The 21849-nt window shown below is 44.7% G+C and overlaps 1 protein-coding gene across 2 annotated transcripts in view; it reads left to right on the top strand.

Moving 5' to 3' along the window:
* The window catches only part of VPS53 (VPS53 subunit of GARP complex), a 133313-nt gene that overhangs the window by 28914 nt on the left and 82550 nt on the right, over positions 1-21849 (top strand). For both annotated transcript variants that reach the window (XM_082605578.1, XM_082605577.1), the window contains 4 exons: positions 3370-3456; positions 6763-6878; positions 8566-8685; positions 18962-19040. In XM_082605578.1, the coding sequence (XP_082461704.1) occupies positions 3370-3456; positions 6763-6878; positions 8566-8685; positions 18962-19040 (402 nt within the window). The remainder of the gene's footprint in view (positions 1-3369; positions 3457-6762; positions 6879-8565; positions 8686-18961; positions 19041-21849) is intronic.

Below are 21849 nucleotides of genomic sequence, written 5' to 3'. Positions count from 1 at the left end.
GGCAAACATCTGTCGAGTTCCAGCTGTGCTCCAGCTTTGGTTAGATGCTGTAGTTGAGGTGATCATACGATTTATCATCAGAGTCACTTTTGGAGTGAGAAGGAGCTAGTGGTAATTATACTGAGTCAGTAATTATCAGCTAGGCCTGTCATTCTGGCCACCAGAATGGGCAATTGCCTGAACCATAGGGGATCTGAGAGTGCCATTCATATCCTTGGGCCACACTCTAAAGGATACTTACAGTCCTGTTAGAGAGCTGGTACTTAAACAGTAAACAATTCAAGAACGTTATAAAAAAATCCTTCTCTTCCGTAATTGTCCCGTTACCCACCCCCTACCCCCCCAATCAATTTCTCCTCTTCTTGTTTACTCTCTTGTCTTCTCACCATAAAAGCTTCTTGAAAAAATAGTCTATACCAGGAGTCAGCAAGCATTTTCTATTAAGGACCAGGTAGTAAGTATTTTTGATTTTATATGCCATCTGGTCTCTGGCAACTACCCATCCCTGCTGTCGTGTGGAGCAAGTGGCCACAGACAATTCCTAAACGAACGGGATTGGTGTGATCCAAGCTGTCGTTGTTTACAGAAGCAGGTGGCACACTGGGCTTGGCCCCGAGGCCATCATTTGCTGGCCCCTGCTCTCACACGCACTGTCTCCCCTGGAATCACTCTTGTCAAGGTCATCAACGACTTCCCTGGTGTCCAGTTTGGTGGTCATCCTCTGTCCTAATCTTACGTGAATTTTCGACAATGTAAGGCATAATCACTCTTTTCCTCTTCCTTCCAACACTTTTGTTTGGCTTCTGTGACATCACAGTCCCAGATTTTCTCTCCTGTCACCGGTGGTTTTTCTTTTACATCTTTTCTCTCTCCTTTTTTTCTCCTAGACTGCTGAACATTGGAGTGTCCAAGGGCTCAGCCCTGGGCCAGCTTCTCTTCTCTTCTTTTCTCTTCTGTCTGTACCCTCTTCCTAGGTGATTTTTAGTTCTACAGACTTAAGTATCATCTATAAGCTGATGACCTGAATTTCAGTTTCTCTCTTCCAAGCTCCAGACTCATATGTCCATCTTGATATCTCCACTTGATATATCTGTGTGTATCCCTAGGTGCAAACATGCATTTGCCCAGGCTGGTCAAAAGCCCTGGAAATAGACCTAATATCTGTGTAGCTTTCAACACCTATTATGTCATTGAGTCTTCCCAACAACACCTGAAGTAGGTGGCATTGTCACCACTTTGCAGATGAGGAAACTGATGCCTACAGAGGTTGTCCTGGTATGTGACAGCAGAGACAGGCCTCAAACTCCTGCCTTCTGGCTGGAAAGTGGAGGGATTTCTCACTGCACCACAACTGTTTTGGGGGTGCTGAATCTGGGAGTGAGGAAGGCAGGATGGTAGGAAGCGGAGAGGAAGCAGTTGCTGAGTGAGGCACCCTCTGGGGAGGGAATGGGTTCGAGAGGGACTGCTCAGTGAGACCCAGTTCCATTCCGTCGCCCCTTTTGATTGGTCACTACTCTTCAGGTAAAACTTCCCGAGTTACGGATTTTGGTCTCTGAGAGCAATGCCAGCTGTTGTTCTAAGACCAAACCTTCTGATGATTAAAATACCTCTGTCCGGGCGGCAGAAATGACAAGTATAAAAGCTTCTTTGCTCCCCAGCCTTGGTAGATCTAAGTGAAGCGATCCAGCAGAGCAAACACCCACTCCCTGCCTGTCCCAGGAGGTGGTGTGAGCTGCTGTTTATTCAACTAGCATCACCTCAGACTTGGCAACAAACGGGCAAAGGAAGCCACAACATAGTCACATGCAGAAGCTCGGTATCCTTGTCCCCAGGCGTGAAACCGCTGCAGGTCCCAGAGGTGAGGAAGGTCAGAAGAGAGCTCTGTCTGGGACTGAGCCACACACAGGGCGAGGCGTGTGGCAGGGGAAGGAAGGAGTCCCAGCATCAGGAGAAGTGGGCCTCCCGGAAACCTGGGAAAGACAGGGAGATACGATCCCTCCTTCCAACAAGGAAGGAACTTCCTGCAGCGGAAGCAGACTTAAGTTTGCTTTTTGAGGATGTTTTTCAACCATAAAGAAAACGTGTTAGTTCATAGTCTAGAGGTAGCTCTTCTGCTGGGTTCTACTGAAGGTGGAGGTTCAAATAACTCTTGTCAGGGCTTTTGACTTTCTCCCCACGTTGCAGCTTTGCTGTCCTCTTTCCTCTGTCAGGGTGTCCTCAAGGAGGCTGGCTGTTTCCCCCCTGCAGGCACAGATGGCCACACACAGCTCTAGGGCGATGCTGGCCTTGTCATTACATTTACAAAGGGCTCGGGAAGCCATGTTAGGACAGGCCACTCTTTTTTTCTTTTTTTTTTAAATTTATTATTTATTATTATTTTTTGATGTGGACCATTTTTAAAGTCTTTACTGAATTTGTTGCACTATTGCTTCTGTTTTATGTTTTTGGTTTTTTGGCCACGAGGCATGCGGGATCTTAGTGCCCTGACCAGGGATCGAACCCACATCCCCTGCATTGGAAGGCGAAGTCTTAACCACTGGACCGCCAGGGAAGTCCCCAGGCCACTCTTAAATCCAAAATAAAGTGCGTTCAATGAAATGAAGTGGGAGTTCTTCTTTTGGCCGCTGCCTCTTTCACCAGTATGTGTGTTCTTCACGTGTGCTGCTGAGCGCCCTCTCCCCTCCCCTAATACTGCTTCCCAGACTCATGCAATTACCACTGTGGGTTGTAATGCTTTTAATGGGTGGCATCCATCTTTGTTGGTTTTTATTTCAGTGGAAACATTTAGCTCACCGTTAGGTGTAAGTATTCCTTTCTAACTTCATTTCGTTGATTTCCAAGTGGGGTACTTACAAATGTCTTTAAGGTTTGCCCACGGTTTTGGAGTCCCCGTGCACAGCTCTGATTGTTTGTTTGTTTGTTTTTTTGATGACACCATCTTCTGGAACTCTCAAAACCCAAAGCTTCCCCTACCCCCAACTTTGAGCCACCTATGTCTCTCTTCAGTGTTTTGAAGGTTACTACATACGTGCACGCACACACACACACACACACACACACACACAGATGTGCATGTCTTATTTATTTGTTGTCATCAGTATGTGTAGTAATCACTGATATAGAGGGAAATAGTTTAGTTTCTAAATTAAAACTTTATGATGCAACTTGGCAAGAACTCTGAGTGTTTATTTGCCTGTATCCAAATGGTGGACTCCCTCTGCCTCTGCTGCTTAGGTCTCAGGTCTGGTAAAATTGTCAACGCAAGTGCAACGAAGCAAGAGAGCTTTAGGCATTTTCTTCTGAGGCTGCACTTGATCACAGTGTAGGGACTGGTGCTGCCTTGTTTTTCATTTATTCCTCTTATTCTAGGCACTTGAAGAGGCCCAGAAAGCGATTCAACAGCTCTTTGGAAAAATCAAAGATATCAAGGACAAAGCAGAAAAATCGGAGCAAATGGTGAGTTTCGGTTTCTTCCTGACATTTTTGCGCCAGAAGAGGAAGTTGGCTTCTTGTCCAGTCATACTAGTTAATAGACTTGTTCTCCCTCTTCCTGCCAACCACAGCACCCACGTCTCCAATGCTGGCCCTGGGACGACATCCATTCAGGAGGTGCCGCTAGACATGTAGTGACTCACTATCTCTGCTGCCCTGTATTTGCAGCCCTGTTTTTAAACAGGGAAAGTTCTCTTCTTCTCCCTTCCCCAAAATAGTTTCCTAGTCATTTTGGATTCCTTTCTCTAGCATTTGTTTATATCACGTGTTTCTCAGTTCAGATGTATGACATGTAACTTGGCATTGCTTGAAAACTGGACCTGGATCTGGGAGGTGGGCTGCATCCTGCCTGTGATACGTGCTGAGGGGCTTGATTAAGCTCTCCCTCTACGCAGTGCTGCCCTCGGGTGATGTGCTCAGAGGCCTCCACCGACCGAGGGGCCTGCCAGTTTCTTCCACTCTTAATAAGAATAATAACTACCTCAAAGGGACGTTGTAAGAATTAAATGTATGAAGAGCACAGAGCGTAGTACTGGGCTGGGGTTAGTTGCTTAATGAATGAAAGCTATTATTAATGTCATTTTTTCCCCCTACTCGTTTTGATTATAAGAACTCCTGAACCCTCCCAGACTTCTCTGCCTACATCTTATTATAATCTACTCAAGAACAGATCCGAGGTCACACTCCCATGGACCCTTCAGTTCTCTTCAGTGCCCATTTGGCAAGACTGGACAGGCTGTGGAAGGTGGCGGGGGCGGGCCTGGCTTCAGCAGAGGACATGGGGCGGTGGGGTGGGAGAGGGGACAGTTGGAAAACATTAGTGAGCAGCATGGCCTCTGACGTCAGACCGCCTGCCTCCAGATCCACCCTCTCTCCTTCCTCCCTGGGGGCCTTAAGCAAGTTACTTGCCCCCTCTGTATCTCAGTTGCCTCTCTGTGAAGTGGAGGTAATATTTGTGTGTACATCACAGAACTGTGGAGATTCGGTGAGCACTTAGGATTCCGATCTGCTAGCCTGGACCACGCTCCCTCTTCAAGCCGAGGGGGGATGCAGTAACAGTCTGAGTAGACCGCTCCTAATGCCATTAGATGTTTTATTTTAAAACAGTCTGGGACTTCCCTGGCTGTCCAGTGGTTAGGACTCTGCGCTTCCAATGCAGTGGGCGTGGGTTTGATCCCTGGTCGGGGAACTAAGATCCCATAAGCCGTGTGGTGTGGCCAAAAAAAAAAAAAGCAGTCTGCTTCCCCAGACAGTGCTTTGCTAAAGGGAAGAAGAGGATATTTGTGGATCTCTTTCACCGTGCCGAGCACCGTGCCCCTTCCTTTATACAAGTGATCTAACTTTGCCCTCACAACAGCCTTATGAACTCGGTTTTACTCTCATTATTATTTTTATGATTGACCATTTTATCAGTGAGGAAACTGAGACTCAGTGAGGCTAAGCCACTTGGTCTAGGACACCGAGTCGGTGAATGGAAGAACCGAGATTCAACCCGAGAACTGTCTGACTCCCAAACCTGCCATGTCCTGTTCCGTCCTTTTTTGGCTGCCCAGGGGTAACAGTTAAGGTAAATTAACGACCAGCGTTCTGTTTTGCGAACCGGTCTCGTGTGACTTTGGCCTGAGCACCGCTTGCGTGAGCTGCCATTAAGGGCTTTACTTGGGGAATAACAAGAAGTTGGGTCTGTCTAGGGAAGCACAGGGTGTGTGATGGGGAGAGATGGGGAACACTGGGAGTGAAGGGACCAGTGAGCTCCGGTGCAAAGCAGCGAGGGCCTGAAGGAGGAGCAGAAGGGACAGAGTCTTGAGATGAGGCAGAGGAAGAATGTTCCGGATTTAATGACTGACTAAGGATGCAGGACCTGCAGGGACGAGAAGAGTGGTAGGTGACGCTGACGTTTAACACAGTAGTTGAAGACCCCTGATACTAGCGCTGGAGCTAAGGAACCCAGGAAGGAGTACAGGGATTTTTTTTTTTTTTTTTTTTTTTTTTGGTGGGAAAGAGAATGATGATTTATTTCAGAGTTGGAAGGGTAATTAGATTATAAGGCCGAACTCCTATATCTATATCATTCTTGATCGTCTTTCCCCCCAAACTCAGTTATTTGATAAAGGCGTGGTAGGTTCTTCACCTCTTCCCCAAACCCCCGCGAGAGAAATAGAGACATTTTGGTGGCCTGAGGGTCACAGAGAGAGCAGGCTTGATGGGCCAAGTCCCCATGAAAGAGGCTTTTTCTGCTAGGATCCAGGTCAGCCTTGCGGGTTTGTGGGTGTGGATCTCAGCTGTACAGGTCGTGACCTTTACTTCATAACTCTACCCAGGATGATCAAACTCTAAAAAATCAGGCCATGTGAATTTAACTCACTACCGGCCTTTTTCACTTTTAATGGGAGACCTATGTTTCCAGTAACTAGGATGTTTGTGCTTGGTATCCAGGGCGCTCCCTTCCCTCCGGGTGTCATAGAACCTGGGGAACCTAATTGCTCTTCAGAAAGTTTCTTGTTCCGCATGGACTCAGGCAGGTTAGTGGGAGAGTCCGCCTAGGTGTTAGCAAAGGTGGAGAATTGTTCCCACCTCACTACTGAACGTACTTTTCTAGCGACTGAAATATACTTCCGTTCCCAGCTACAGAGTTTCTTTCTCTTGGACCCGCTGGATCAACACTGTTGCAATTTTACTCCCATGATTGCCATCTGTCTCCCTGAAGACTCTGCTCTTAATGATGCCATGTTAAGCTTACTTTGCTGGGTTACATTTCAGTCTTCTTGAGATTTGAGGAGAAATCTTCTGGAGACTGGATAATAAACCCTAGATCCATGAATAAAGCCCATCTCAGTAGAATTAGCTGACTCATAGTATGCTGTCCATTTTGTACCCCGGTGCCAGAAGGCGTACATACTTCCCTGACCTCATTCAGGAGGAGATCCGCCGTCCTTGGCACCTGGACACCGTGTGCTCCATACGCAGCTACTGTGTGGCTCACTCCACTTTACTTGGGGTGAAGAATAAAGTTCATTTCGCTCTCACAACTGGGGATTTTGTAACCCTGGGTAAAGTCTGCTGAAGAAATGCCCAATTAAATGTAAACGGGCTGATTGGAAATTAATTTTGAGTATGTATTGAGAGGACACCTGTGTTTCCTCCAAGGGCTAACGCGAGGTATGTTTGTCCCTATTTCGTTTGCATTATTTTCTCTGGAGGCCACTCGCAGACCGGTTGACGTCTGTCTTAACCCTCCTCCTTTTTCTCCTGTGGTTTTTCACTGTTTAGGTAAAGGAAATCACCCGTGACATCAAGCAGTTAGATCACGCCAAACGCCACCTGACCACCTCGATCACGACGCTGAACCACCTGCACATGCTGGCAGGCGGCGTTGATTCCCTCGAGTAAGCACGTCAGCGGTCCCTTTCGGGTCCACGGGAAATAAATGTATCACAGAGGAGATGGCCCCGTAGGTTTATTTACTTCTCAGCCAGGAGAGTCTCATCATCCTGGCCCGCTTCCTGCAAAGCGGTCTCAGATGTTTAGTCACCACTTTGGCTTTGTGCCCTCGGGTGCTCAACGTGTAACAGACACACAAGACTTTGAGGTGAGGGCCAGGTGAGTCTAAAGGGGCCCAAAAAGCATGTGGAGAATGACTTTAAGAGCACAGGTTGTTTCCATGTGGTAGATCTCTACCACGGAGGCTGATGAGGCAGTGTAGGGCTGTAATCACGCCCCTAGCCTGCGCGTTGGCAAGTTTTCCTGCTTGTGTTGGGCTCAGTTGCACTGTCGTTGAACATGCCTTATGGAAACAGATCCTTGTACCCACTTTTTTCTTTTTTTTTCCACCCACTTGTTCAAAGGCAGAAGCTTTCTGTTTGGCTTGTAGGGGAACTGTAGGGAATGGTACATGAGAACATGAGAAACAGTATTAAAAGGAAGAGTTGGTTATTGACCACAGCGAAGCAGCCCAAAGGCCTCCTTTCCTAGAAGATTCTGATATTCCTGTTTACTTTTGTGGTCTGTCTCATGAGAATTGCCCCTGTCCCAGCCTCAGTGTAATCTCACGTGTGGATAGAGAAAGAGCACCTCCATAGGAATTTAGACACAGTATCCAAAGTTGGCGCGAATAGGGGACAGGCTCCTTCCTGGTCTCTCCCAGACATTGCATGGTCTTCAGTGAACCCTGGCCTGTTCTCCTGCGAGCAGTGGTCGGAGAGGTCAGCAGGCTCGTAGGAGACTGGAAGAGCAGTGTCCTTGTCCCTTTCCCCAGGTGCTCAGTGCTTTCCAACAAACCAGCAGACCAGGCAGCGGTAGCAACGTAACTCCTTGGCTTGAACTTGATCCTGTCTTGTTAAATGCCTTGTAAAGGAAGTCATAAATTATACGTTTAATTAAAAAACCCAATCCTAATGAAAATTTTAAATCTAATAGTTTGTTCCTTCCTTGCTGTGTGTAACTGTTGATTTTATCAGCATCCTTTTATTTAAGCTTCATTAACCTTAGCAGCAGGGAAACTAAACATACCTAAACATACACAGAGTTGCTTAACATTGGCTTAAAGTCTACAGGTTTGAGTTAACATGTAAGTGCATAGACGTGCTCTTTGTTGTGTCCTGAGATGGGTTTGGTTTGCTCAAATGCCGTAACCCTCGAATAATAACATCCCGACCCCTGCTCTCTGTCAAAAGCCAACTAATCCATAATACCCAACCCAAATCCCAAATCCCAAATCCATAGTCTTCCCAGATTCCCCTTCCCCCACCCAGGGAGACTCCATCACTCACACATTCTTTTGTACGTCCCAGAGCACGTAACTTGGACTTCTGTTTAGAGCTCCATTCATCCTACTTGGTACTACTTAGATGTGTCCTTGTTTCTCTCCCTTACTAACTCATGTTCCCTTAAGGATTTGGACCCGGTCTTATTTTTTTTCTCCCCCAGTGCACAGCACCATATATATTCAGTGCTCAGGAAATGCTTATTAAGTTGAGTTGATGTCTATTTTAGAGCACAGAGTAGGTTGGTCCATATCTGTATCTTGTGTCCTTAGTGTTTTTCTGGAGTCCTCAACTTCCTATTTCCTTGCAGAGCCATGACCAGGAGAAGGCAGTATGGAGAAGTTGCTAATCTTCTTCAGGGCGTAATGAATGTTCTGGAGCACTTCCACAAATATATGGGAATTCCACAGATCCGGCAGCTTTCTGAAAGGTAAAATGTCATTGGAGAAAACGATCTTCCCTTTTAAGAAAAGGTGGTGCTGGGAAGTGCTTAAGCACTCAGCTCAGGATGTTCATTGTGCAATCTCACTGTGGGAAGGAGCCTCAGAGGTCACCTGATCTGACTCTGTCTGTTGCAGACGTCCCCTCTTGTCCCCTCACCACCTGCTTACCATGTCTTCTAACAATACCTGTGTTAGGTAGTTGCTGGCCTGGTTCACTGGAGTGAACGAAGCCCACGTTTGTGAGGGAAACTGTTCCAGTTGTCTGCTTCCTTGTAACAAACCAACAAAACCCAGGACTTAGTGGCTGATGACAACTGTTATTTTGCTCGTGTAATGTGGCCTGGCCCAGCAGGGACAGCTCATCTCTGCTCCGTGCAGCATCAGCTGGGGCGGCTCCACAGGGGACTGGAGGATCCGTTGGTTTAATCTCATGGTTGGCAGATTGGAGCTTGCTGTCAGCTGCAAGCTCAGCTGGGTTGTCCTCCCTGGGCTGCTTGGGCTTCCTCATGGTGAGGTGGTGCTGGGGCCCATGAATGAGCATGCCAAGAGAACCAGGTCTTAGAAGCCACAGAGAATCGTTTCTGTAGTCACAAGCCTGTCAGGATTCAAGAGGAAGGAATATAGCCTCCCCCACTCCCAACGGGAGGAGTGTCAAAGCCCCATTGGTATAAAGAGCACGTGGGGGACTTCCCTGGTGGCGCAGTGGTTAAGAATCTGCCCGCCAATGCAGGGGACATGGGTTCGATCCCTGGTCCAGGAAGATCCCACATGCCGTGAAGCAACTACGCCTGTGCGCCACGACTAATGAGCCTGTGCTCTAGAGCCTGTGAGCCACAACTACTGAAGCCACGTGCTGCAACTACTGAAGCCCGTGTGCCTAGAGCCTGTGTTCTGCAACAAGAGAAGCTACTGCAATGAGAAGCCCGTGCACAGCAACGAAGAGTAGCCCCCGCTCACTGCAACTAGAGAAAGCCTGCAGCAACAAAGACCCAATACAACCAAAAATAAATTTTTTTAAAGTATTATTAAATAATAATAAAAAACGAAGAGCACGTGGGGTGAGAGATCACTGTGGTAGTCTTTGCAAATACAGTCTGCCCTTGAACTTCAGATGTGACAAAATGATGACTTAGCCTCTTTAAATTTGTTCTTTCCTTCCTATTCTGTTGAGTTTTAATCCTAGATTCAGAGCCAGTAGAAAGGAAGGCAGATGCTTGAAGAGAAGGAAGATGAGGATCTGAAGGAAGATAAGGGGTGGGGAATTTAATGCCTTTTCTGTTAGAAGTAGCAGCAGGGACAATACTAAGAGACAGTCAAAATTGATGGATCCCAACCTTTTTTTTTGCAACAAAGAGGAAATGAAGGGGCCGGTACTCAGCAGGAGCCATCATTTTCAACTCTGCTTTCTCATGAGGCCTGATGGCTGCAGGCCTCTTGTTTTCTAAGTTCCTTTATTTCTAATTATATAAGTAATACACGTATACATTTTCTTTATTAGAAAAAAGTCAACATCCAGATGAAACTCAAGTCCTCTTTAACTGTACCTCACACCCCAGTGCTACCCATAGAAGGAGTTACTATTTATCAATTTAATGCTTATCCTCCAGATTTTTTTCTGTGCATTTAAATACATCTGTAGTTTTAGATTGTGGGTTTATTTTGCTTTGTTTTGTTTTAAATGATCTCATACTGTATGCTTCATTCTGAAACTTTCTCTTTGTTTTTAGCTTAGCAGTGTATTCTAGAGGTTTTTCCACATCAGTGTATACAAACCTATGTCATTCCCTTTAACAGATGCATAGAATTCTGTAGTATAACATACCACAGATTATTTAACCATTTTCATATCACTAGACTGTTTGCTTCTAATTGTAAAAATATACTCCCTTTTGCACATCTGCAAGTATTTCTCTAGGATAGACTCTGGGTGATAGGTCACATGCATTTAAAATTTTAATAACTGCTGCCCCTTTGCCCTCCAAAGAGGCTTTATTTATTTATAGTACCATCTGCATAGTGTGTGAGTACCCATTTCCCCATATCCTCAACAACACTTGATATTGTCAGTTTTCCTTTTTGTTTATCTGATGGATGAAAAATGGTACCTAGTTCCTTTCATTTTCATTTCTCTGTTAACTAGTGAGATTAGTTTCTTTTCACTTGATTATAGGCCATTTGCATTTCCTCTGTGAAATGCCAGTTTATATCCATTGTCTGTTTGTCTACTGAGTTAGTTATCCCTTCCTTATTGATTTGTAGGAGTTCTCTATGTATTCTGGATACTAATCCTTTGTCAGATCTGGCAGATCTTGCCTGCAGAACTATCTAGGTGTGTCACCTGTTTTCAAGGCAGATCTTTGCCCTTTCAGGTTCCTCAATGGTAATTGGTCTATTCATGTTGCCTACTTATTTTTTTTCCTTTTTAAAAATTGTGTTGAAATATACGTTATATAAAATTTACCATTTTAATAATTTTTTAGTGTACAATTTCATAGCATTAAGTATCAATAAATTCACAGTATCGTACAACCATTACCACTCTATTTCCGAAACTGTTTTATTACCGCAGGCAGAAACTTTGTATGCATTAATTTCTTTCTTTCTTTTTTTTTTTTTTTTTTTTTTTTTTTTTTGCAGTACGCGGGCCTCTCACTGCTGTGGCCTCTCTTGTTGCGGAGCACAGGCTCTGGACGCGCAGGCTTAGCGGCCATGGCTCACGGGCCCAGCCGCTCCGCGGCATGTGGGATCTTCCCAGACCGGGGCGCGAACCCGGGTGCCCTGCATCGGCAGGCGGACTCTCAACCACTGCGCCACCAGGGAAGCCCCTGTATGCATTAAATAATAACACTCATTGCCTCCTCTTCCCTGCTTCTGGTAACCTGTGTTCTATTTTCTATCTATGAATTTGCTTATTCTGGGTACCTCATATACGTGGAATCATACACTATTTGTCCTTTTGTGCCTGGCTTATTTCATTTAGCACATTTTCAGGTTCATTCATGTCATATCATTTATCAGAATTTCATTCCTTTTTAAGGCTGGATATTTTATTGTACATATAGACTATTGTTTGTCCATTCATCTGTTGATGGACACTTGGGTTGCTTCCACCTTGTGGCTGTTGTAGTGTAGACTAAGCAAATCTATCGTCTGGTGCCTATTAAAAATCTGAAGTCCATCTCATTCTTATTCCTTTATAAAATAATCTATAAAATAATTTATTTTGTTCTGGAAGCATTTCAGATTTGGGGGTGGGAGAATCAGGAATTTTACTAGGACATGGGTCTCTTTTCATTCATGTTGCTCTGTACTTAATTGTATTCTTTTCTTTTTTAATATTGTATCTTAATTAATTAATTTATTTTTTGCTGTGTTGGGTCTTCATTTCCACATGCGGGCTTTCTCTAGTTGTGGTGAGAGGGGGCTATTCTTCATTGTGGTGTGCGGGCTTCTCACTGTGGTGGCTTCTCTTGTTGCGGAGCACGGGCTCTAGTACGTGGGCTTCAGTAGTTGTGGCATGCCGGCTCAGTAGTTGTGGCACACAGGCTTAGTAGTTGTGGCTCACGGGCTCTGGAGCACAGGCTCAGTAGTTATGGTGCATGGGCTTAGTTGCTCCGCGGCATGTGGGATCTTCATGGACCAGGGATCAAACCCGTGTCCCCTGCGTTGGCAGGCGGATTCTTAACCACTGCGCCACCAGGGAAGCCCCCTTAATTGTATTCTTAATCTGAAGACTCATGAGTTTCTTAAATTCCAAGAAATTGTTCTCCTTTATTTCTTCGAGTAGTTTTTATGCTTTGTTCTCTGTGTTCTCTCTTTGTGGAATCCCTAGTACATGAATATTGGGACTTCTAGGTCTGCTGCCTTGTTTCTTAATTTTTTTAAATACCTTGTATCTTTTTGCTGTGTTAAGCTGAGTTCCTCAACTCAACCCTCCTGTTTTAATTTATTCTTCAATCTTGCCCATCCTGTTATTTCGCCCAGCTGTTGAGTTTTTATTTCAACAATCCAACTTTAATCTTCAGGGTATCTAGTTGATTCTTTTTTCATGGGCATAGTATCCTCTTAAGTCTCTCAGGGAGTATAAACTATATGTGTTTTAAAGTTCTGAGTCACCTGTTCCATTTCTCTGTCCTCTGATGTCAGGTCTTCAGTTTGTTGAGCACGATGACTCTCTTTCTTGGTGTTTGCACTCTGCCAATATTTGGTGATTTCTAGCTGATCGCTCAGTTTTGGCTGTGAGATTCTCTGTCATTCTGATCAGAGATGCTCTTTTACTGTCACCTGCTCGTTGCGGGGAGGCGGGATGTGCCGCTCGGCTACGTGTGCCACAGACTGTGCTTCTCAGGTGAGGTGGAGCTGGAGCTGGGGGAACTGCCAGGTGGGATATGCTGGTGGCTTATCTTCTGGGCCCGAGGGCTCCCTGATCTGCCTGGATGTTGTCAGCCCTCTGGTCCCTGCTGGGCTTCTCAGACCCACACCCATTCCTGACCTGAACGCTCAAGGCAGGGGTGAGACCTGGGCACTGGCTTTGTGGCTCCTCTTGCAGGACCCCAGCGTATCCCTCCAGCGGTTCCCTGGGGCCCCCCTCCTGCTCTGGTATCCACTCCCCTTGTGTCCTTCCTCTTTGAGAAGCCATTTTAGGCAGGGGTTTCCTTCTTCAATCCTCTCCTACCAGAGTTTCTAGTCTACCACTCCTTTTCTTGCCCAGTTCTGGATTCTTATTAAAATCTTTTCATTATTTCTGAGTTTCTGGGACAGGAAGGGGAGGGGTTGCACTGCGTGCTCAGGGTGCCATCTTAGAGGTGAAATGCCAAGGAACTGTTAAGGAATGTTGGAACAGAGCTTGGCGGAATACTCAGGAAATCACCACCCTTTCCCTTATCCTTCCTAAACCCTTCACACTCAGAGCTGGCCGATCGCCATGTCACACTGGGGATGTGAAGCAGCCAGGAGAGCAGACAAACGGGGCTTTGTGAGCTGCAGGAAAGAAGGAAGCTTGGATGGAGAAGGCAGACTCACTGTCAGTGGATGGGGGCGAGGGAGGAGAGGCACCATCACCTCCCCTTACCCGCCTGACAATCCAGAGGTGATCTTTTTTCCCCGCTCACGTATTCTTCTCTTCACTCACCTAATAGATACTTACCACACACTTTTGTATCCCAGGCCCTGTGCTGGGGGACTGAGGGCACAAAGATAAGAAACACATGCTCTCTGCCCTCAAAGCGCTCACCATTTTTGTGAGAGACACTAATAGAAAATTTCAGTATAGGATGGATATAGTATATGTACAGGCACAGCAGGGAATTGATAGACTGACCCTTCAGGGGTCAAGAATAAGGGTCACAGAAGAATTCAATTTTAATGTGATCTTAAAAGAATGGGTAGGATCTTACCACCAAGACAAGAAGAGAGAGGGGGGAAAAATAGGAGAGAGAGAGAACATCGAGGTACTTGGGGAGACAGTGGAGGGTGACAGTCTGTCTAGGTAGGCAGGGTCAGATTTTATATGCCTTGCTAAAGGATCCGTTCTTCATCTTGTGGACAATAAAAGATGTTAAGGGGAGAGGCATGGTCTCATTTGTATTTTGTAAAACTCTTGTGGGTTATAGGTACAAGAGACTGGAGGTTGGGGCTATGTTCTGGATTAGAAAAGATGAAGACCATACCATTGACGGTGACCATGAGGTCAAGGAGATGTGGGGAAGAGTTGGTTACTGATTGGTTCCGTGAGATGGGCATTGCTGAGTGGCAGGAATGTGGCAGAACTGAATTTTAGTTATAAAAAAGCACCATAGGGACAAACAAGAGAATGCACTCTTTTAGGATTCCTTGCCTTTTAACATTTTTTTCAAAGAAGTGTTTTTATAAATTTGAAGGAACTTTGTGATCACTGCTGTAATAACACTCCCCTTAGAAATAGAAAAAGATAACATTCTATCAGTATAGTTTGGTGCTCCAGCCACTCATTATCATGTAGGGTTGCTGCAAACACAGGAGGATTTACTTTTCTTTTAGTTCATTTCACAACTTCTATTTGCAAAAAAAAAAAAAATGTGTTGATTAATAGAGAATATATACTATTAAGTAATGCGAAAAATAACGGAAGGGAAGGAATCTCTCGTTTCCAGTGTCTGACTACAGTTCTTTTTCAAGAGGTACTAAAAATTTGAGGAAAGTCCAGACTTCTTTTTAGCATCATTTCTGGTGAATATTCCTCCCTTATGTTTACATAGTGATGGTAGAACCATCTGGAAATGACAGAAATAGCTTGTTTGTTTGGGGGGAGGGGAGAAGGCAGGAGAGTTACATCCTGCGCGCTGCTTCAGGTTCTCTAACTTAAGAGCTTGCTGTCTGTAAACTGTGGGAGTCATACAAAGGGTTGTGTTCTGAAATCTTTGCCTGTACATTTGAAATAAGAAGTTCATAGGCTTTGATTTGAATATAGCTGTTTCTTCCAACTACCCTTCTGGAAAATGCTTAAACGTTAATGTAGCGTTGAAGGAAAGATTTTTTTCCTTTAATGTCATCTTTACATTTCAGATCCTCTGGCTTAAGAATATCCATGAAAGCAAATGTGTCTAGTAATCAGTCAGTATTTCCTGAGGAAGAATGGAAGATTTTTGCATTCTCTTGAAACCCATGAAAGCTTTGAACTGAAACATATTTTTCAGGGCTATTTCTAACCTCTTATACATGACAGGTACTTGGCAGGTTGAGGGGATCACATGGCTTAGTGATCAAAGAAACTGAAGTGGAGAATGAAAAGGGCTGGCTAATCAAGTATGCTTCAATAAAATTTGAAAAAAAAAAGAAAGAAAGAAAAGGCCTGGCTAGCTGTGTGACTATGACAGAAAGAACTTAAATCTCAAAAGAAAGTGTAAGGGTTGTACTTGATGATCTCAAAGCATCCCACTGAGTCACTCTAAGATTCTGGGTTGAGATTCTGTCTGTTTGGAGATGGAGCGTCTGACTAATCTGACTGACTAACCATTCTGTCTGGCACAGACTCCGTATGTTGAGAGGTCAGTTTATTGCGAATCATTGAGGGTATTTTCTTTAGGACTGTCCTTCACAAGGTATTGGAAGCATCAGGGTTATTTTATCCGTAAACGTCTGAGTGGTTTTCATAGTTTGCTGTCCCTCTGCTGCCACGCCTTAGGAAACCTGATAGCACATTTAGGGAATGGCGCCCTTGAACAACCCTTGGTCACATGGCGTGGAGGATGCTAGGAGGCAGTTGGTTCACCTTCATGTCCAGGCAGCACAGGGAATCTTTCATCTCCTAAGAGTGGTCGACACTGAGTTGTCACCACCCAACCAGGCCGAGCTTATTTGGATGCCAGGAGGCATTGTTATTTCCCCTCTTCTCTAGTTGTGGTAGATTGATTTTCATAAGGATGACTAGGAAGTCTTGGTAGCTGAGCTCACATATATGCTCCGCTAACAGAGTCTGTTGATCCATCTCTTCCCAGTAGGAACTTACTTTTCATCTTTGGAAGAGGAAGGAGTATAAAGGAGTGAGACCGAAGCTGTGTTCTTTTAAGTATGTTGACGTCTTTCTAGGATCCTGCTCAGGCAACTGATTGTAAAGACTACTCTTCACATCTTACCCTGAAAGTACACGGATCATGGTTTGGGTTTATAGATACCATCATTATTGTCAGGAAGGGAAATGGTTTCTCTTTCATCTGAGTCACTGGTAGATACTTCAGGAACTATGCTTGGAAACATTTATGTGCAAAAGCTTCTTATTCTGCTCCAACATTAATTAAACATCCGACTTCCAGTCACCTGTAAAGATGGATGCCATTGCCAGCTAGCGCTGTAAGACGGGTGTGGTAGAATAGTCAGTATTGGAGCGGATACTGAAAGGCATCTAGTCCAGGCCTCCATCCCCACCCTCTGATTTCACAACCATTCTTAGTCGTGACCCACATGGGGGAAATATCTTAATTAGGATTACACGTAGCTCACCAGTGGCACAGCTAAGTCTAGACTATCTCAAGAGGTGACCTTGGGAATGGATTGAAGAAGAAGGCAAGGGTGTCTGCAAATCACAGCCTGGTACTTCTGTATTTATCATAGGCTTTGGTTGTCTTTTCAGGCACCCAATTTCTTTTTTTTTTTTAATGGATTTTATTGAAGTATAGTTGATTTACAATGTTGTGTTAATTTTTTGCTGACAGTAAAGTGATTCAGTTATACATGTATATACATTCTTTTTCATATTCTTTTCCATTACGGTTTATCACAGGATATTGAATATAGTTCTGTGTGCTATACAGTAGGACCTTGTTGTTTATCCAGTCTATGTATTGGATTGGCCAAAAAGTTCATAAGATCTTACGGAAAAATGTGGACGAACTTACCCAATATAATAGTTTGCACCTGCTAATCCCAAACTCCCAATCCATCCCTCCCCCACCCTTCCTCCCCCTTGGCAACCATAAGTCTGTTCTCTATGTCTGTGAGTCTGTTTCTGTTTCATAGATAAGTTCATTTGTGTCATTTTGGATTCCACATACATGTGTTAGCATATGGTATTTGTCTTTCTCCTTCTCACTTACTTCACTTAGTGTGATCATCTCTAGGTCCATCCATGTTACCTCAGGCACCCCAATTTCAAATCTGGTTAAGAACATGGAGTTAGGGGATGGTGGGCTGGGTAGGGTGACAGAGGGAGAGCCGGGACCATCTTTACCACTGAAGTGCTCAGGAACCCTGAGAATAAGACTGTGACTGTCCCTGGCAGGGCTGGAGCTCCCCCTCCAGGAATGATCCTGTGGCATAGGAGGGAACCTGTGCTCTCTGTGCGCTGCCAAGGGGAGAGGAGGAACAGAGGGGCCTGAGGCTCTGGAAGCTCCGTCTTGTGACCTGGCACCAGGGCAGTCTGTCTGCCTGGCCCGTTATGTGGAGTCATAAGACCTTGGAGGCAACGGTTTAACAAAAGCATGTTCTCTTCTGTCCTGTCAGAGCTCACACTCAAGGAATGTTTCCTGTGGTCCACTGGGCAACTGTAGATGGATGGCCCTGATTCTGCCTTGGGGGCTCCTCCGGTGATAGCCTTAACTCTGTCATTTCTAACCCCCTCGGAAAGTGACTAAAGAGGCTGCAAACCCACCTATAAGAGTGGTTTTACAAGTTTTGAAGATGGTGGGAAAACCCTGGAAAGTATTTGGAATAAGGCATAATTATAACTATGCCATAGAAAAACCAAACTGTTTTGGGTCCTGACTATCCCCTCATTAAAAAAAAAAAAATCTGAGTACGTCGCCAGGCACTGCCTAGTAGCCAAAGAAACTGTGGTTTTGAGCTGTTCGCTATTTCTAGAAACTTCATAAAGTTAATTCCAAAGTAACAGGGTGGAGACCAAAAAAGGAAGAACGTTATTTTACGGTGCTTTTAGCAAAGATAAAATATTTGCCTCAGGCTCAGGGCCGTCCAGCTCTGAGGATGGCTGGTGGGAGGCATCCAACTCCTGGGGCTGGTGGAGGACAGGCTCCTCGCAGGAGGCTGACCCGTAGCTCCTTTCCCCTCCCAGCTGCTCTCCTTCCTCCTCTTTGCTCTCAGCTGACAAGTATTTCTTGAGCTCCTCGCTTCCATACAAACCACCATGTTCAGGACCGACTTCCCTGTTCTAACTCATGTTCAGGATAACTCAGTTCTCATCTTCACAGTCTTCTGAGAGAACTTAAATCTTCATTCAGTGGCCTTCACCCTTAATCAGCAGTTCACTTTATCATTTGGATCTTTTTTACTTTAGAAAACATTCTTTTTGTTCTCTTGTTAAAACTTGGAATCCTGATATTAGTTTGCGGGTTGAAAACACAGCGACTCTGAAGCACTGTGGAGCCCTCCTCCCATCCTGTACTCCATGGAGCTGGAAAGTAGTTATACCAGTAACCCGAAATGGATTTATATGTGATTTGGGCATTATTATATAGCATTTTCCTGCAGCATAACTACCCCCTAATGACATTTTGTAAAGATTAACATATACTACCTCACAACGGGTGAGAGGTGGCCTAGGAGAACTTTGGGATGTGGAAAATCCGTAGTGAGCAAGAATCCGATGCCTGGGTCCTGGTCATAAACATGCTGCTAACTAATGTGTGACCTCTCTTATCTAGCCACCCCTCCCCTCTTCCTGGATGATCCCTAAAGACTTCAACAGTTCTAACCCCTACGGATCTGTGCATAATTACTTACGGACATTTGGAAATTTATCCTAGGCAATGATATGTTCTCTTTTCCCTGCAGAGTGAAGGCTGCCCAGACCGAGTTAGGACAGCAAATCCTGGCCGATTTCGAAGAAGCATTTCCTTCCCAGGGTACCAAGGTATTGTTTTGCATTTTCCCTTCAGTCTTTGGATATTATCATCATTTGTGCCTGATGCACACTCACTGTAGTTACTGTTCATTTACCATTCCAGAAGTGTTTGCCAGCCACCATAACCTCTGTTTGCTAGAGGTTCAGGGTAATGAGACCATCCTTGATTTTAAATATCCCAGAGCAACAATTGATTCCCCATCTGTCCTCCCAGCATCAAAAAGTGAGGATTTGTTTCAGTTTAATTTAATGTGTGTCAAACCCAAGATGTCTGCCTGGTAAATTCCTTCTTTTTCTCATAGCTATGTTTTAAAAAAAATAATAATAAAAATTTTTTTCAAGACGCAGTGTTTTTTAGGATCATTATATAACTTTTTGGTTTCAGTTTGGTAAAGAGACAACTGGGAGGAACGTCCCCAGGCTTATGTAACTCTCGGAGTGACACAGTTAGGAGGCTGGCTTTTAATGATCCTGTTCTTTGGGATTAATCCCTTTAGCTCTCACTGGTAGCATAGCTGTTTGTATTGTGTCTGCAAAGCCCACAGTATTTCACTTGTGAGCTATTGGTTACACTTCTCATGTAACAAGCTTTGCCTCACTTGGCCGTCACTGTGCCGGGGTAACTGCTGGGGTAACTGCCTTCAGCTCCATCCTGCAAATTGTAGCAGACATAATCTTAATGCTTTGCATGTGTTGGGGTGAGAAGAACCCTCAGAAGCTTTTCTCCCCTCTATATTATTTGAGCTATTTCAGGAGAACTGTGCAGCACAGAAGTGACCCAAAGCACACGCCGGCAAGCAGCACTTGGTGGGTGGAGATGGGGGATATATGTTCATTCACCGAGCCAAGGAACGTTTCCTGGATCTGCTCTATAATTCAGTAACTGGAAATATCTTAATCGCTTTTCTTTGCGCCTCATAAAAGAAACTTAGGAAGTAGGTGGGGGTAGCGGCCCCAGCTTTGTAGATTACCGTCTACAGGAAACCTGCCTCTGATTTTAATGTCACATATTCTGGCTGACTTCTAGCAATCAGGTATTTTATGTGTAAAGCACGTTCCTTTGCGGACTTCATCTTCCTTATTCATTTGCTGTAAGTGTGGGGAGTGGATATTGGAAAGCTGTCCTGTAAAAAGGGGTTGTACGGTATTCACAAATTACAAACACTAGCCTCTTCTTAGTCCAGGGCCTGCTGTACTATACTCTGCTGTTCACCCTGGTTTTAAGAAGTTTCAGAAAAATGTGGATGAAACCCAGCTTTATCATTTAGAAAAAAATAATGTTGACCTACATTATATCTTTTTCTCAGACCCCACGAGGCAGATGAGGTGAAAAATGGTTTTCTTTAACAACTTGCTTCCCTTTTCTCTGTCTGGGCGACTTTTTTTAAAGAGTTTTCTTTTTTCCTTCTGAATGACTGTTGACTTCTCTTAAAGGTCTTGTGTTATTATTACTATTTCACAAATGGAAATAAAGATTTTTTTAAAAAAAATTACCCAAAGGTTACCTATTAGGTCCTTTTTAAATGAAAAACTCTGAACCCATGAGCCCATAGGCTTTGGCTTTTGTGACTTCTCTGTCAGATCAAACATTTTCATCTAGAAGCCAGAGTTGAGCAGTCAGGGTGCTCAGTGAATGGCAGAACAGCCACTCAGCACGGAGCAAGTCAGAATTTTAACAATTTAGCTCTCGGGCAGCTTAGGTAATACTTAGGAAACTCTTGAACTTTAGTTGAGGTGGATAAATTGGACAGAATTGACAAAAAAAAAAAGTCATATAGATTTGGAAGACCCTTAATCATCACCTAGTTAAAGTCCATTATTTTTTTTCACTTATATTTCAGATGAGTGTCAATAATTGTGCCAAAGCTATGTGGCTATTTAGCCAAGCCAAGAGCAGATGCCAAGTGTTCTTTTCACTATAGCCCACTCAGCCAGCCGTGTTCATTCAGTGAGTTGCTATAAAGAAAGGGTCAGCGAGACTGAATTGCCTTCAGTAATACAAAGGCCTTCCCACCATGATGTATCAATACAGCCCCTTGATAGTTACTTTTACTGTTTTTTTTCAGGTCAAGGGGCCAGTATCATAATATTTTACCTTTGGCTGCCTGTCTGCATGGTTGACTATCAGTGGGACAAGGCTAGTGGTTTATTGTATTTTGGGGTTTTTTTTGCGGTACGCGGGCCTCTCACTGTTGCGGCCTCTCCCATTGCAGAGCACAGGCTCCGGACGTGCAGGCTCAGCGGCCATGGCTCACGGGCCCAGCCACTCCGCGGCATGTGGGATCCTCCTGGACCGGGGCGGGAACCCGTGTCCCCTGCATTGGCAGGCGGACTCTCAACCACTGCGCCACCAGGGAAGCCCAAAGCTGGTGGTTTAGAACCTGGGTTTAGGTTTTAAATGCCAGCACACTGTTTGGCACAAATATAGCACCTTGGGAACAGGAATCCAAGGTTAGAATCAGGGGAAACTGGCATGTGTGGAGTGAGACTGGTATCATCCTGCTTTTTAGGGCTCTTCAGCAAGGTGACTTCAGTTCAGATAGCAAAAGTTTCTACCATCATTGCTGGCCCTGTTTCTAAAATGTCTCATTGCTGATTCATGGAGTAGCTTTTATATTGGCTACTACACACTAGCTTAATGATTCTTTCATCAAGGAACAAGTAACTAAAATATCCATCCACAGCACAAGAATGAGTGTCAGGGGAGTGGAAGTAATAATAACATCATGAGTAGAACAAGAAGCAGCAGCTGTCAGAGGCCATAAGATTTAAAGGTCATTTCTGGCTTTTGAACTGGTGTGTGTTGTTTGTTTTACCA

Source organism: Mesoplodon mirus, assembly GCF_964341445.2.
Source record: "Mesoplodon mirus genome assembly, chromosome: 18".
Taxonomy (NCBI): Eukaryota; Metazoa; Chordata; class Mammalia; order Artiodactyla; family Ziphiidae; genus Mesoplodon; species Mesoplodon mirus.
This window is presented reverse-complemented; position numbering and strand designations above follow the sequence as displayed.